The sequence below is a fragment of the Zonotrichia leucophrys genome, chromosome 3 (genome assembly GCF_028769735.1).
Source record: "Zonotrichia leucophrys gambelii isolate GWCS_2022_RI chromosome 3, RI_Zleu_2.0, whole genome shotgun sequence".
In the NCBI taxonomy this organism is placed as follows: Eukaryota; Metazoa; Chordata; class Aves; order Passeriformes; family Passerellidae; genus Zonotrichia; species Zonotrichia leucophrys.
Window position 1 is genome coordinate 46,741,809 of NC_088172.1, and position 13,372 is coordinate 46,755,180.

The 13,372-nt window shown below is 40.5% G+C and overlaps 1 protein-coding gene across 2 annotated transcripts in view; it reads left to right on the forward strand.

Annotated features, from left to right (window-relative positions):
• Window positions 1-2,133: 2,133 nt before the first annotated feature.
• The window catches only part of LAMA2 (laminin subunit alpha 2), a 334,549-nt gene continuing 323,310 nt past the window's right edge, over window positions 2,134-13,372 (forward strand). For both annotated transcript variants that reach the window (XM_064708035.1, XM_064708043.1), the window contains exon 1: window positions 2,134-2,291. In XM_064708035.1, the coding sequence (XP_064564105.1) occupies window positions 2,183-2,291 (109 nt within the window). In that variant the 5' untranslated portion in view covers window positions 2,134-2,182. The remainder of the gene's footprint in view (window positions 2,292-13,372) is intronic.

Consider the following 13,372-nt stretch of genomic DNA (forward strand, 5'->3'; position numbering starts at 1 on the left):
ATGAATCTCCTCTTGATCTCAAATTCATGGAGATCACAAGTCATGGAAATATTTTAATCAGATCTGATGAGCCCTTCACACAAAGCAGCAGAGGTTCCTGCCTTCAGGTCTCACTTCCAGTTCCTACAATCTGCTTCTGGAGTATTACCTGAAACTCAACTGCAGCACCTGCAGCTTTTGGAGCCCTGGAAGGAATTTCTCCAGCTGGGGCAGTATGCAACTCATGTTAGTATGGCTCTTACGCAGCAGCTGCCACTACGCTTGATCAAATTCAACCAATAAATGTGTCAAACCTATGTTAATGTAGTCAGATGCCTAAGTAAGAAACTGGCACTAAATTCTCCAAGGTACTGACATATACTTGGGTTGGAGTGTTTATCAGTTGTACATAATTCACTAGATTATTCCTCTTGCACATATACACAATTCCTTGTAGTCAAAATTTTTGCATGAAGGGAATTGCAAAGGGAGAAGCAGCCCGAAGAAAGTAGTGACTGTTACTGCTTGTAGGGAAACACCGAGTAAATAAATATTGATAGAAACAAAACTGTGGATAGAGTAGTGAACGCCATCTCCCTCTCTGTCCTTCCCAGTTCCCTGATTATCTATACTTCCACAACAAAGCAAATAGGTGACAAGATGAAAATCACCAAGGTAAACCTTGAACCTGGGTTTTTCAGTAAGAAGTGCAGAAGACCACACATACCTCATTTTTTGGCAAGAGGATACGAGTATTTTCCGTTGACTCACAAGTGACCAATGGCTGAGCCATACAAGAGCATTCTTGCTGCTGTCCTGTGTCCTGTGCTGGAGGAGCAGTTTCCCAAAGGCCATGGGAGCAATGAGTGTCCAGTAACAGGACTCCCAGCAGCACAGCTCAGGCTGTTCGGGGAGAAACCTCAGAAGAGAGGCTTTGTGACAGGCTAAGTGCATCAGAAGAGAAAGAATGAGTCTGCTTGGAGCAGGATGACAGCAAGAGAAACAAATTGGCTGTATGGCTGGATGCAACAGTCTATTATGTGGAAAATTCTGTGTTCCTCGAATGTTGGGTTTGGAATGACAGGCAAATTTACCAATGGAAAATGCTGTGACTTGAGAGCTGGAACAGAGACACTGTACCAAATGCATGTTTATCCTCACTGTTGGCTACAGCAATGAGCACATAGATACCAAAGTATTTATGTTGGGAAATACATAGAATTACTTAATCTTGATGTCAATTACAAGGGAAGCTCACTTTGAAGTGCAGCGGTACAAGACTTGTGAAGATGACTATTCAAATCAGAACTGGGCTGCCAGCACAATCATGGTTTTATGCTACAGGTATACTGTGAATTGAGCCCAGCTCACCCTTTCTAACAGCCCATGACATCCTTTCTCTGTGTGCTCACACACAGGTTAGGAGCCTCACCATTCCATAGCAAAACCTAGTTTTTATGGACTTTTTTAAAGCAATTTTTTTCCAGGAGAACTCTGCGATAGTTTTTAATCCACACTTTATTTTAGTGCAAGGTTAATTTTTCCTTTATGCAGTAATATAGATTTTTTTCCCTGTCACACCTGGCTGGCACTGACATACCGCTCCCGGACACGGCAGGAAAAATGTGTTTGACTCCGTCGCAAACCTCGTTCCCCAAGTCCCTTCTCAGAAAGCTATTTTATTCCCCCGTCACAGCGCAGGTATTTTTTTCCCCTGTCGGATAGCCTGGCAAAGGCTAATTTAAACGGCGAGCTCACTTCCAGGCGGGAGCGCTTCCCGGCTCCGGGGAGCGCCCGTCGGGCAGGCACGTGCCGACCTCCTCGCCTCGTGCCCGCCTGGATCCTGGATCTTGGATCCTGGAGCCGCGCTGCTCCCTAGGCCCGGCGCCCCCGGGCCGCTCCCGACAAGCGGGGCTCGGGGGCTGCTCCCGGGCCGCGCTCCGAGCCCTCACTGCCCCCGGCCCCGCTCTCTTTTCCCCTGGCCCCGCTCGCTGCCCCCGGCCCCGCTCTCTGTCCCCCGGGCCTGCCCTCTGCCCCTCGGCCCCGCTCGCTGTTCCGCGGGCCGGCGGCGGGGCGGGGAGGGAGAGTGTGCGGGGGGGCAGGGGTGTGTCCTGCTCTCCCTCTGCCTGCCCGGGGCACCGGGGTCTCCTCTGCTCTCCCGGCGGCTGCGGCTCGCTCGGCTGCCCGTCCCGCGGCGGGACGTATGGGCTGCCCGGCAGCCATGGCTCGGGAAAGTTTGCCGCTGCTCCTGCTGCTGGCGGCGCTCGGCAGCCGAGGCCAGTCGCCGTCGCCACCGCCGCCGCCGCAAAGAGGTACAGGGGAGCGGGGAGCCCGCGCCTCGCCCGCCCGGCCGGGACCGCGGCGGACGCGGACGGGGAGGTGACCTGGCCGCCAGCTCGGGAGTCCTTGTGGGCACGGGAGGGACGAGGGGACAGGGACCGAGCGTGACAAGTGAGCCCCAGGCTGCAGAGAGGGGACCCGGCAGGCGGCACCACCGCTGGTCCCGCGGTGGCCGGGCCGAGGAGGGGCTGCTGCGGGGCTGCGCTGCGGGGCCGGCACGTCCCGCCTCCCGCCGCAATCCCCGCTCCCTCATACACCCGGCTCGGGGCAGCGCAGATGCGCAGCGCTGTGGCTGGGAGCGCAGGGGGAAATCATGTACGTGAGGGACCGCTGGAGGACGTGACCTGGTCCCCCCAGGCGACAGCGAGGTTACGGGCTGATCTGCTGGCATCCCTCCTCCCGCCAGGTTGTGCCCGTCCGCTGGCATCTCTGTGGCAGGGGAAGCTTGATAGGCTGTGGTGAAACACGTGTGGGCTGCCTGTACTGCTTTTAGTTCAGGTGGCAATTTGATGCACTTAGCCCGTCACAAAGCTTTTCTGTTCAAAACTAACCACGACGGGAATGGGAACGGAATCAATTGTATCCTGCACGGGTAGTAAATGTCTTAGACATACCATTATCATGCGTTATGCAGTGTTTAGGTGTGTTGACACTATAAGGGTAGGTTTTTTTGTTTGCTTTTTCAGTTAGTGTTCTGTGGAAAGATCAAAAGAGGCGTTGTACAGGTATGGGAGAAAGAAACTTTAGTCAGTTTCTCAGCTCTCATAGGAAATCCTTAAAACCATTCTTCAGCCTGAAGTATTCCTTCTGGCGCTTACATTTGTGCTCTTAACATTTTTAGCCTTGCTGAAATGAATTCACTTAGAAGATACTGTTGGTGTGTCAAAATAAAATAAATTCAAACCCCTGGATTAACCGCTATCTTTCCTTTGACCCTGATGTCACATAATAGGGTGAGCATTATGGATTAGGAATTTTTACAATTTAGGGTTTACTTTGGAAAACATGATGCACTGACGTTTCATGAAAAAAAGTCTCAAGCAGCTGACTCTGTAATATGAATTTTACTGTGTGAGAATAAATGGCAGTTGATCAAATGTCTGTGTGGATAAAAACTCATCCAGAATTAGACTGTGTTTAGATGATGGCTTATTGGTAAACATTGAAGACTGGGATTTTAAAAGTAGAGCATTTAAAATACAGTACAAAATGCATTTTCTTCTTGCTGATTTCTTCTTTTATTTTTTTTTCCTAATTAATTCTTTTTGGCTAATACTGATGTGGCATTTCTTTTAGTATTCTCTCTCTCTCTCTCACACACACACATACACAAAGAGACACTTTTAGAGAATGTCTTTTTGTTTATGCAGTATCATGGTTTCCTTTAATCTCAACAGTGAAGGGATATGTTAATGATTTCCCTTTTAAATTGGAAGTGGGTGTGTTTGGTGTTCATCTGCTGCATCACTTATATTATAAGCGAGTTCTGGTAATTCCATGAAGAATCCTAGGACTTTTAATTAAATGTTAATGTGGTGATGGGACCTTCTAATCTTAACAGTTGAATTCAAGTCCTGGCCTGCCAAATTTTTATGCCATTTACTGTCTTCTAAATTTCTTTTTAAGATCTGTTGCAGCTGCTAGGAGGTGCTAGCACTATGTAGATGTCACTGTGTTGCCCACTACAGACAAATAGCAATGAACTCCTCTGTAATGCAAAAAGTTAGGAAAGTCTGACTTCACTGAAGTCCAGAGGGATTTTTAACATGTACAAGAATGTTACTGCACCCGTGCTTTGTATCTTTAGACTTACAGCTTTTGTTTTTTGACTTAAATGTTATTTGCTAATAACCATAACGTTGGATGCTTACTAATTGTTAGCACCAGTTGGATGTCTGTGGACAAAATTATGTAACAGAACTGCAACGCTTTGAAAAACAGTACTCGAGACATCACAATGAATTCCCATGTTGTTTTATAGAACAGAACAGTTCAAGAACATTTTGCACCTCAAAGATGGGAACAGTCTGTATTTCTTTTTTTGTTTCTGTACTTGTGGTTATTTTTTTTTTCTTTTTAAATTGTTAGAAGACTTACTGTGGTCAGAAACCTGGAATTAATTTCAAGCTGGTTTTTGTTGTTGTTGTTGTTGGGGCTTTTTTTTCTTTTAGCTACACATATTATCTGCTCTTTTGTTTTTTGAACACTAGTCATGCAGAATTTCTGTCATGGTTTAACCCCAGCCAATGACCAAATACCACACAGCCCCTTACTCACTCCTTCAACTCCTTCCAGTCCCAGCAGGACTGGGGAGAAAATCAGATCAGTGAAAGCTGGAAAACTCATGGATTGATATGAAGGCAGTTTAGTAGGTAAAATAAAAACTCTGCAGGCAAACAAAACAAACCAAGGAATTAATTCCCTGCTTCCCATGGGCAGGCAGGTGTTCAGCCATCCCCAAGAGAGCAGGGTCTCATCACACATAACAGTTACTTGGGAAGACAAACACCATCATTCCAAACATTTCATGCTTCTTCTTCTTGCTTTATATACTGAGCATGATGCCATATGGTATGGAAAATCCTTTTGGTTATTTGGGGTCATCTGTCCCAGCTGTGTCTCCTACCAGTTTCCTCTACACCTCTGACCTCCTCATGAGCGTGGCAGTACAAAAAGCAGAAAAAGCCTTGGCTCTGTGTAGGGCCTGCTAAGCAATAACAAAAACAACTCTGTATTATCATCACTGAGTTCAATACAAATCTAAAACACAGACCCATGTGAGCCACTGTGAAGAAAATAAACTCTACCCAAGCTGAAACCAGTGCAATTTCTCAGAAGATGGAAGAATCAGAACTAGAAAGACGTGTATTCTTCAACAGTGTTTCTTAAAGATGTGCATAACTTGCAGTTAAAGTAAACTGACCAAAGTGCTGTGCAATGTTCCTTTGGATCTTGAACCTTAGTTCATCCTATTCAGTGTGGAATGAGAGAGAACCAAAATAGTTGTAATTTAGAAGTTAATGTAAAATTTCTTTTGGTCTTGAATTCATGCATTTTGTAAAAGGATCTCAATATCTGTTATGAGAGGGAGCGGAAGCTATGTGTCTGTGAAAGGTGTGAATAGAAGGGACAGGGCTAAGGAACATACACTGCACAGTAACTTGATCTGTAATGTCAGCTGCTGACATCAGTGGAGATAATTCATGGAGTACAGGTGCTTTTAGCATGTGTGGAAGGAACTGTAAGTTGACTCCAAATGGTGATGTATATAGGATGCTTATAAAGTCAGAGTGAGATTTCTCACTCGAAAGAGAAATGAGGGGTGAACATCAGCAGGATATGACTAGTGCCCGGCTGTTAGGCAGTGGATGGTGTCAGGCAGGTCAATATTTTTAAGTCTCTCTGTAGGTGTACATTTTAAAACAAGTTTCTGGAGAGTTTAGTTCAAAACTGTGTTCTCTGTGTTATGTCATTGTAACTAGGACTTAAAAGATTCCTTCCCTGTGTGTATATTGTACCCTATGCTCTGAAAAGTCAAGAGACAAGGCTAATAGGACATAAGTTTAGTATTTCAGATCCTAAGAATGAAGAAAGTGTGTAGACTTAGGTTCTCTCTTTCCTGAGACAAAAAAATACCCCAGATGCTTTGCTTATGCAATCTGCAAAAGCAGAAGTCAAGTTTCCTCTTTCTTCATAGGGATTTCTTTGCAGTAAGGTCAATTTCAAAACTCACCAACACCACCCAGCTCTAATCTTGTAATGGAGAGCATTTCCATCATGGCTGATGGCCTTTAAACATTCAAAGCATTGTGCTGGCTGTATTTGGAGAACTGAGCTTGTAAGAGATTTAGTTGGTAAATTTGCATTCTGAGAAAAGGTTTAAAGGATTGTTTATCAGCTTGTTCTCACCTAAATAAATTTTGAAACTCTTACCCAATATCAGCAAATATAAAAACAATTCTAGTCTTTAAGATATGATCACTGAAAATCAATGGCTGTTTAAGAGAAAGAGTCCCAAAGTACATTATCTTCTGCAAGAAGAAGAGTAGAATTTAGCCATTATCTAACCCATGCAGCCCTTGTGAGTCAACATGTGTAGAACTCTGACTACAAAAATATGAAGGAGAACGTGTCCATTGTGGAGGGCTGGCATAACAGAATGCATAAAATTCTGTGTAAGTTTTTTTTTTTAAAGGACTTAATCTAGCTTCAGGATTTTATAACAGGTAACAAGCCTTTTTCACTGAAGGTGTACTGCAGCATAGTACATTCTGTATGTTCCCTTTTCACAGTCTGTATGCTGTTTATTGTTTTGGCAGATAAATTTTTTTTGTGATCTGGAAATTATGATTTCTTTTCCTTTTTTATTATTATTTATTTAAATGTATGTGTACGAGATCACAATCAGTTCTAGCAACTCTTTTAGCAGTATTCACTGCTGTCTGATCAGTTATTCAGATATTAACTGGCCCCAAAAGGCTGCTCTCAAATATATGTTGTAATTGCTTTTACGTTTTTACTTCAAAGCTGTTGTCCATATCACTTTCTTATAGTTTAATAACTGGCTGAGAAAGTGAAAGCAGAGGGAATTAATATGTGATTAAGGTTTAGAATGTGAGAAGTAGTAAAGGGCCAGCCTAAGGTGTTAGAAATAGATAGAATTGCCCAGACTGACTGGAGACATGAGTTTTTTGTGTACATGCTTTAACTAGAAATAACCACGAATGAGGTAGGTCTTGTTCAAGAATGTGTGAATTTCTCCAAGCAACAAATAAGAGCATAAGATGGTAAGACGCACTTTATATTTAACCTTCTTAGTATTAATTTTTCCTCCAAGTTTTTTTACATGAGTCATTCTTATTAGGCTTGAAATGCTAAAGTCAGAACAGTGGTTCTTTAACCTGTTCCAAAAATCCGCTTTAAAATAATACAGCAAACAATCATTTTTAATTAATTCAGGCTGGAGGAAGGAATCCACCCACACATGTTCTAATTTCTTATCCAGCTACTTGGACTGACAGTTTTTTGAGATTATAGTACTTTGGAATAAGAGGCAGCATGAATTCCTGGTGCAGGGTGGATTTTCCTTTTCCTTTTCCTTTTCCTTTTCCTTTTCCTTTTCCTTTTCCTTTTCCTTTTCCTTTTCCTTTTCCTTTTCCTTTTCCTTTTCCTTTTCCTTTTCCTTTTCCTTTCCCTTTCCCTTTCCCTTTCCCTTTCCCTTTCCCTTTCCCTTTCCCTTTCCCTTTCCCTTTCCCTTTCCCTTTTCTGTTTCCTTTTTTCTCTTTTCTGTTTCCTTTTTTCTCTTTTTTTCCTTTTCCTTTCCTTTATTTTCTTCCTCCCCACCCCCAAAGTCCAGACTCCCCATATTTATAGGTCAGGAATGGTGGTGATGCCTTGTGGACACAAATACATGCAAATGTGAAACAGTGTGCATACCTAATGATCTCCTTTTTTTTCATAGATAATAATTCCTTAATTACTGGATATTTTTGTCCTAACCAAGAGTTCTGTCTAGTATATGTGAGCTCATATGTCACACACTAGCAACCCAGGCCACACTAGCAATCATACAGACCAAATCTTACTTGCAGATGTAAAATACAGACAAAATGTTATGTTAGTTAAACTTTATATTTATTCCATCCACGTGTTTGAAATAGGAAAGGGAATTCCTTGTGTTTGCCAATAAAGCTCTTTCATGAGCTGGCCCTTGCTGATGACTACATGTTATTTATTCCCTTTTACCAGCTACTGTAGTTCATAGCCAATTCCTAGTTTCTATTTTTCTGCAATTTTCATGTTTTCTTCAATCCAAAACATGTAGATAAGAGAGGTTCTGAAGAAAATGGTATTTTGCACCACCTTCTGTACTGTGGGTAAGGTTGAGATTAGACTTTTTTATGATTTATTTTTATTAGAAAAATTATAAGATTTCCAGAAAAAATAACTTGGATTTGTGTGATTTTTGTACCGACAAATAGCAAAGATCACTCAGGGTTCTTGCAACACTCAAAACAAGTAATTGTTACTCCTCACTTTTTTTTTTCAGCAGTTCAGTCTCCATTAGTTACACCTTAGCATCACAAGGATTTTCATAGGACTCTTGCACCCTGCCAGATTCCTCTAGCAGACATTATCTTTGAGTCAGACCTTGTAATAGCATTAGACTGTAAAGCAGCTGTAGCAGCATTATGCCAGAGAACTCTTGTGAAAGCTCAGGAAGAATAATGAACATTCCTGCAGAGTGGATTACCCAAATACCATTACAATGCCTTGTTCTGTCCCAACTGACGTGTATGTACTGCTGTCATGATTCATGGACTTAAGATGTAATAAAAAAGAAATTACCTAAAAGTGAACAAAATATTATGTAAAATTTATTTTTATAGCTATAGCAATTGCTTTTAGTGGCAAATTACTATATCTTCTCATTGTTCAACTACCCCAGTAAGTGGGGGTGTTCTTCAAGGTCAATTAGAAAGAATTAGAAGAATGCCTCTAAACATACTGTAATGTATTTCCCACTGCTACAGGAAAATGAGGCAATGCTGGGGATTGGCAATCAGGAGTTTGGAGGTGCAAGAAAAAGAAATCAGAACCCCTGTTTCTCTGCACACTTCCGGTGATAGTAAGAGTTTATTTAGGATTTAATTTGGTTTTCTACATACACACCTGCTTCTTAGATGAATCCTGAGAGTTTTTGATGCCACTTTCACTCAGGCTACCTTTAGCTTTTGATGGGAGATGCTGAATGTGGCAATTTATTACTGTCTTTATACTAACTGGTCAACAGCCTTTAATCCTGTTCCACAGAATTTTCTGGGTAATCGCTACTGTAAAGGACTGTATTATATATTAACTTTCCTGGCATTTATCCTGCACAGAGAATGCAGAACTACTGCTATACATTTTCTGCTGAATTACTTTTAGACTGGGAGAAGGAACAAATAGCATTATTTTTACATATCACTATGTTTCTAAATATGTATGATAAAATACTTTGTGCATTTTCTGAGCACTTCTGCAATGGTGATAATGTGAGTAGTCTGGATTCCTCTGAAAGCCACAAAGCTCTACAGAACAGGAAGAAATCCATGCCTTTCAAAGAGGACAAAGTGACATGGCAAAAAATACAGGGCTTTTGAATCTGGTATGTGGAACCACCAGTAATGGAACAAGTATGTTTGTGCAAATCCCAGAGCTGGTGATTGGGATGTCGTGCAGTTGCACATCTAATTTGACTGTGTGAATTATGCATAAATTTTTGTCATGTCATCAAAAAGATTGCAGACCACCACAGTACATTTTTTAGGTTTAACTTTAAGCCATCATTAACACTGCTAAATTAGTTAATTTTACCAGAAAAAAGCTATTCTTGATACTATTTCATCCCTGTGTATCACTTTTTTAGTCAACTTTCATGACAATTGTGGCAACACTCCAATTGTGAATATAGGGATTCCTACATGTAGTTCAATGGCACAAACCAGAGTATATTTTTCATTGATTTTTGATTTTGGTACAATTGGAGATTATTTTATATTAATCATTCCTTCTTAAAGATGATTGAGTCCTCACCCAAAAAGGTGTTCTTTAACATGGGAAAAACACCCACACATTTAATTGAAAAATATATTTGTGATATGCACACTGAATTATTCTCTTAAGCACAATGTCTCTACAGCTGGATGCAGCCTTCTAAATTAGTTCCATTGTATTAAGGTTGTGTGTTGTGTGGAATTAGGGTCTGTAAGTGTCACTTTTGGTATGCTTATGTAGTAAATACGAGAAATATTTTCTAAATTCAGAGTAAGTGGGAAGCCTTTACATGCATGCCCTATAATCATTGATTATGCATGCAGCTTCAGCTTCTTCACCCCACTGGAGCTTTGACATAGAGAGTAAGACAGTAACTTGCCAGAAAAATTAATAGCTAAATGCTTAAATAGTATCAGCTTCATAGCTTGATAACTGGAAGAGAAAAAGTACTGAATCTGCCTGCCATATTGGTAAGAGTTATTTAAAAGTGACTTTGAAGCTCATAGTTTAATTAGTGAAAGAACTTTTGTGGCATATGAAAGTGATGGGGAAAGAAACAATAACCATAATCATCATCATGTGTATCAAGAGGTTGAGTCAGTTCTTGGTGAAATGAGACACTGTCTCACAAGAATAAAGTGGAACTCAAGCTGTTAGACTGAGTCATTTGTCTGTTCATTGGGGATAAGCCTTTTCCTTTGGTCAGGGTTAGTACACTCATGCTTTCAAATTTGGCTGTATTTCTTAGAGAATAATATCTAAAGGAATCAATGTATGCACCTCATTCTAATGTCTGGGTTCTTCATGACACTCACACGTCTGAAGGCTGTACAGTACTTTGCTTCCACTTGCAGTATATATTTGTCCTAAAATATCTGTTTAAAACTTCTCTTATTTTTGTGTAGCTGCTTGTTCTGCTGGTCTGCTTTTGGCCTGCACCTCAATGAAGCCCCATAATGTCACTCAAAATAATAATATTGCATTTGTGCCACTAGTAAGAGACAGATCAGTGCTTGTTTTAGTATTTTACTTTGGACAGAGTGCAAAACTGTGTTTATAGTTTTTGCAAAGTGTTTCTGTTTTTCTGTTTTTCATTATCTATGAAATCTGGGCTTTATTTTAGTAATTTGTGACTTTTCATTTGAACACATAGCTTACAGATATGTGTGAGATTACAGAAACATATATAGCTTGTTGGTGCTCGTTTTAGAAAACGTTGAGGAACACAATGAACTTTTTGAGGGTAAAAGTTTGGGAGGCAAGACTATTTATGCCTGTCTGTAAGAAGAAAAATGAAAAATAATTAGATATTCAATGAGATTACTGCTAAGAAATGAAGCTTTTTGCTTCAGGAAATAACCTTTACTGACATGAAACTTTGTCTTTATATTTCAGGCTCTTTGGGACTAAGATAAAAGCGTCATATAGGCAGAGGTCGTAGGGTGCTGGATAACATGTATAAAATAGTTGATGAGAAAAATTGTGTTGATGAGCAAACTAATGAAAGGTACCCAGTAATTTCTGATTGTGTTTAGCATTATAGAAAACATAGATAATATCCTTGGGGTTTTGATTAAACAGCAGATACAGGAGGATAGAAAAGCTGATTTACGAAGTTATCATCTCTGGGTATAGAATTTGTTGGTAGCATGAAAATGTTTGTGAAATCAGCTTTGAGACAAATTAAAGCTGAGGAGTGCTTTCAGCTCAACAGCTCTAGGAGAAATAGGTATTTGAATTCAAGGCTGAGGGAAGGTTTTAAAGAATTTGGTGTGAAAATACTGATAAAGTAAAGGCATTATACAGCTGATTGTTGAACAGGTTATATGAACAGCCTCATTAGAGGAGAAATAGAGGCAGCAAATATGATGTTCATATTTAAAAAGGCCTCCCATGGTAAACTTGTAACTGTAGAGTAAGAACTGAATACATTTGTAGACATATTAAAGTATAGAATTAGTAAAGACATGGATAAATGTGTTTTGTTGGCAAGATCCAGAGTGTTTTTTAATATTATATAGAGAAATAAACCACCAAGGAATGTGATTAGACATATTAATAAGGGCTATAATAGTAGACCTGGGTTTTCAAAAGAGCAGTTGAAAATATGTCTGACTATCATAAACTATGATTTCATAGAGAAAAAGGAAAAACTCAGCTTATGGAAAAATTCATAAAGATTTTGACAAACTGTATGCCTGTCTGGGTTGGAATTAGTCTTAAATTGAATTGATAGATGTGAACATTAGTTACATTGGAACCTATTCAGTAATTTTTTGTCATTCTTATAGTGGTCTTCTTCACTTAACCTGAGAAAATGCATCATTCAGCTAAACAGGATTCAGTTAGTTTCTTACAACTCAGTTATTAAAGATCCAGTAAGTAGCAAGTGTTCTGCCTTATCTAAGCTACTATGACTGATCAGGAATTCCAGTTCTACACGCAATCATTTATAGACCATCAATTTTCATGTTTATCTCACCATCTCTGTGGAAGATGGGGTAATTTGCAGGCAGTCTTCTTAAAAAATGGTGAAATGTGTTGTTGCTTGAATGTAGACTGTGCTTTATTCATCCACCTCACTTATGTCTGTTTGTGAAACAAACCTGCTTCCCATTTCTCATGCACGAAATTCTCAGTCTCACTTTTCCTTAAATTTATTTGTAAATATTTTCATGGAAAGACTTATTCCTGGAAACATTAAGAAGCACAGCACAGAAAGTGTCACTGAACAGGCAGCTTGAATAAGTTAGGAAAAGTAGGACGTAAATAGATTTATAGTTTTTATAAATATAGGTTTGTATGAGTTGTTGCAAAGTGAAAATAACTCCTGCTTAACACACATAGTATGGCTTTCAACTACTGCCTCTCTTCCTCTGCTGCAACAATCACAGAATGACTTGGATTGGAAGGGACTTTTAAGATCATCTTGTTCCAGTGCCTCTGCCAGAGGCAGGGACACTGGACCAGGTTTCTCAGTGCCCCAACCTGACTGGATTTGAACACAGACAGGGATGTGGTGCATCCACAACTTCTCTGGGCAGCCTGTTCAGTGTCTCACCATCCTCACAGTAGTTTATCTAAATCAAATTTCTCCCCTTTGTATGAACCCATTACTCCTTGTCCTGTCACTACATTCCCTGATGTAGAGTCCATCCCTGGTTTCCCTGTAGGTCCCTTTCAGATCCTGGAGGGTTTCTGTGAGATCTTCACGAAAGCTTCTCTGTTCTAGTCTGGCTGAGCAGTGTGTGCCTAAGATAACCTGTCAGACCCACGGGTTAAAATGTGCCTGTAGGAGCCTTTATACTACTCAGGTGCAGTGTGACTTCACACAAGGTCCATAAAAGGTGAGCACTCTCTTAAGCTACTCATGTCCCATAGAGTACTCTTGCCCTTCTAATTTCTGGGAATTAAAAGGAAATTTAGGTGAAAGGTATGAAAACAAATATTTCCAGTTATCTGAAAATCCACTGATGAATGAATCCATTAATTGGCCTAAGTATCTTTGTAATAC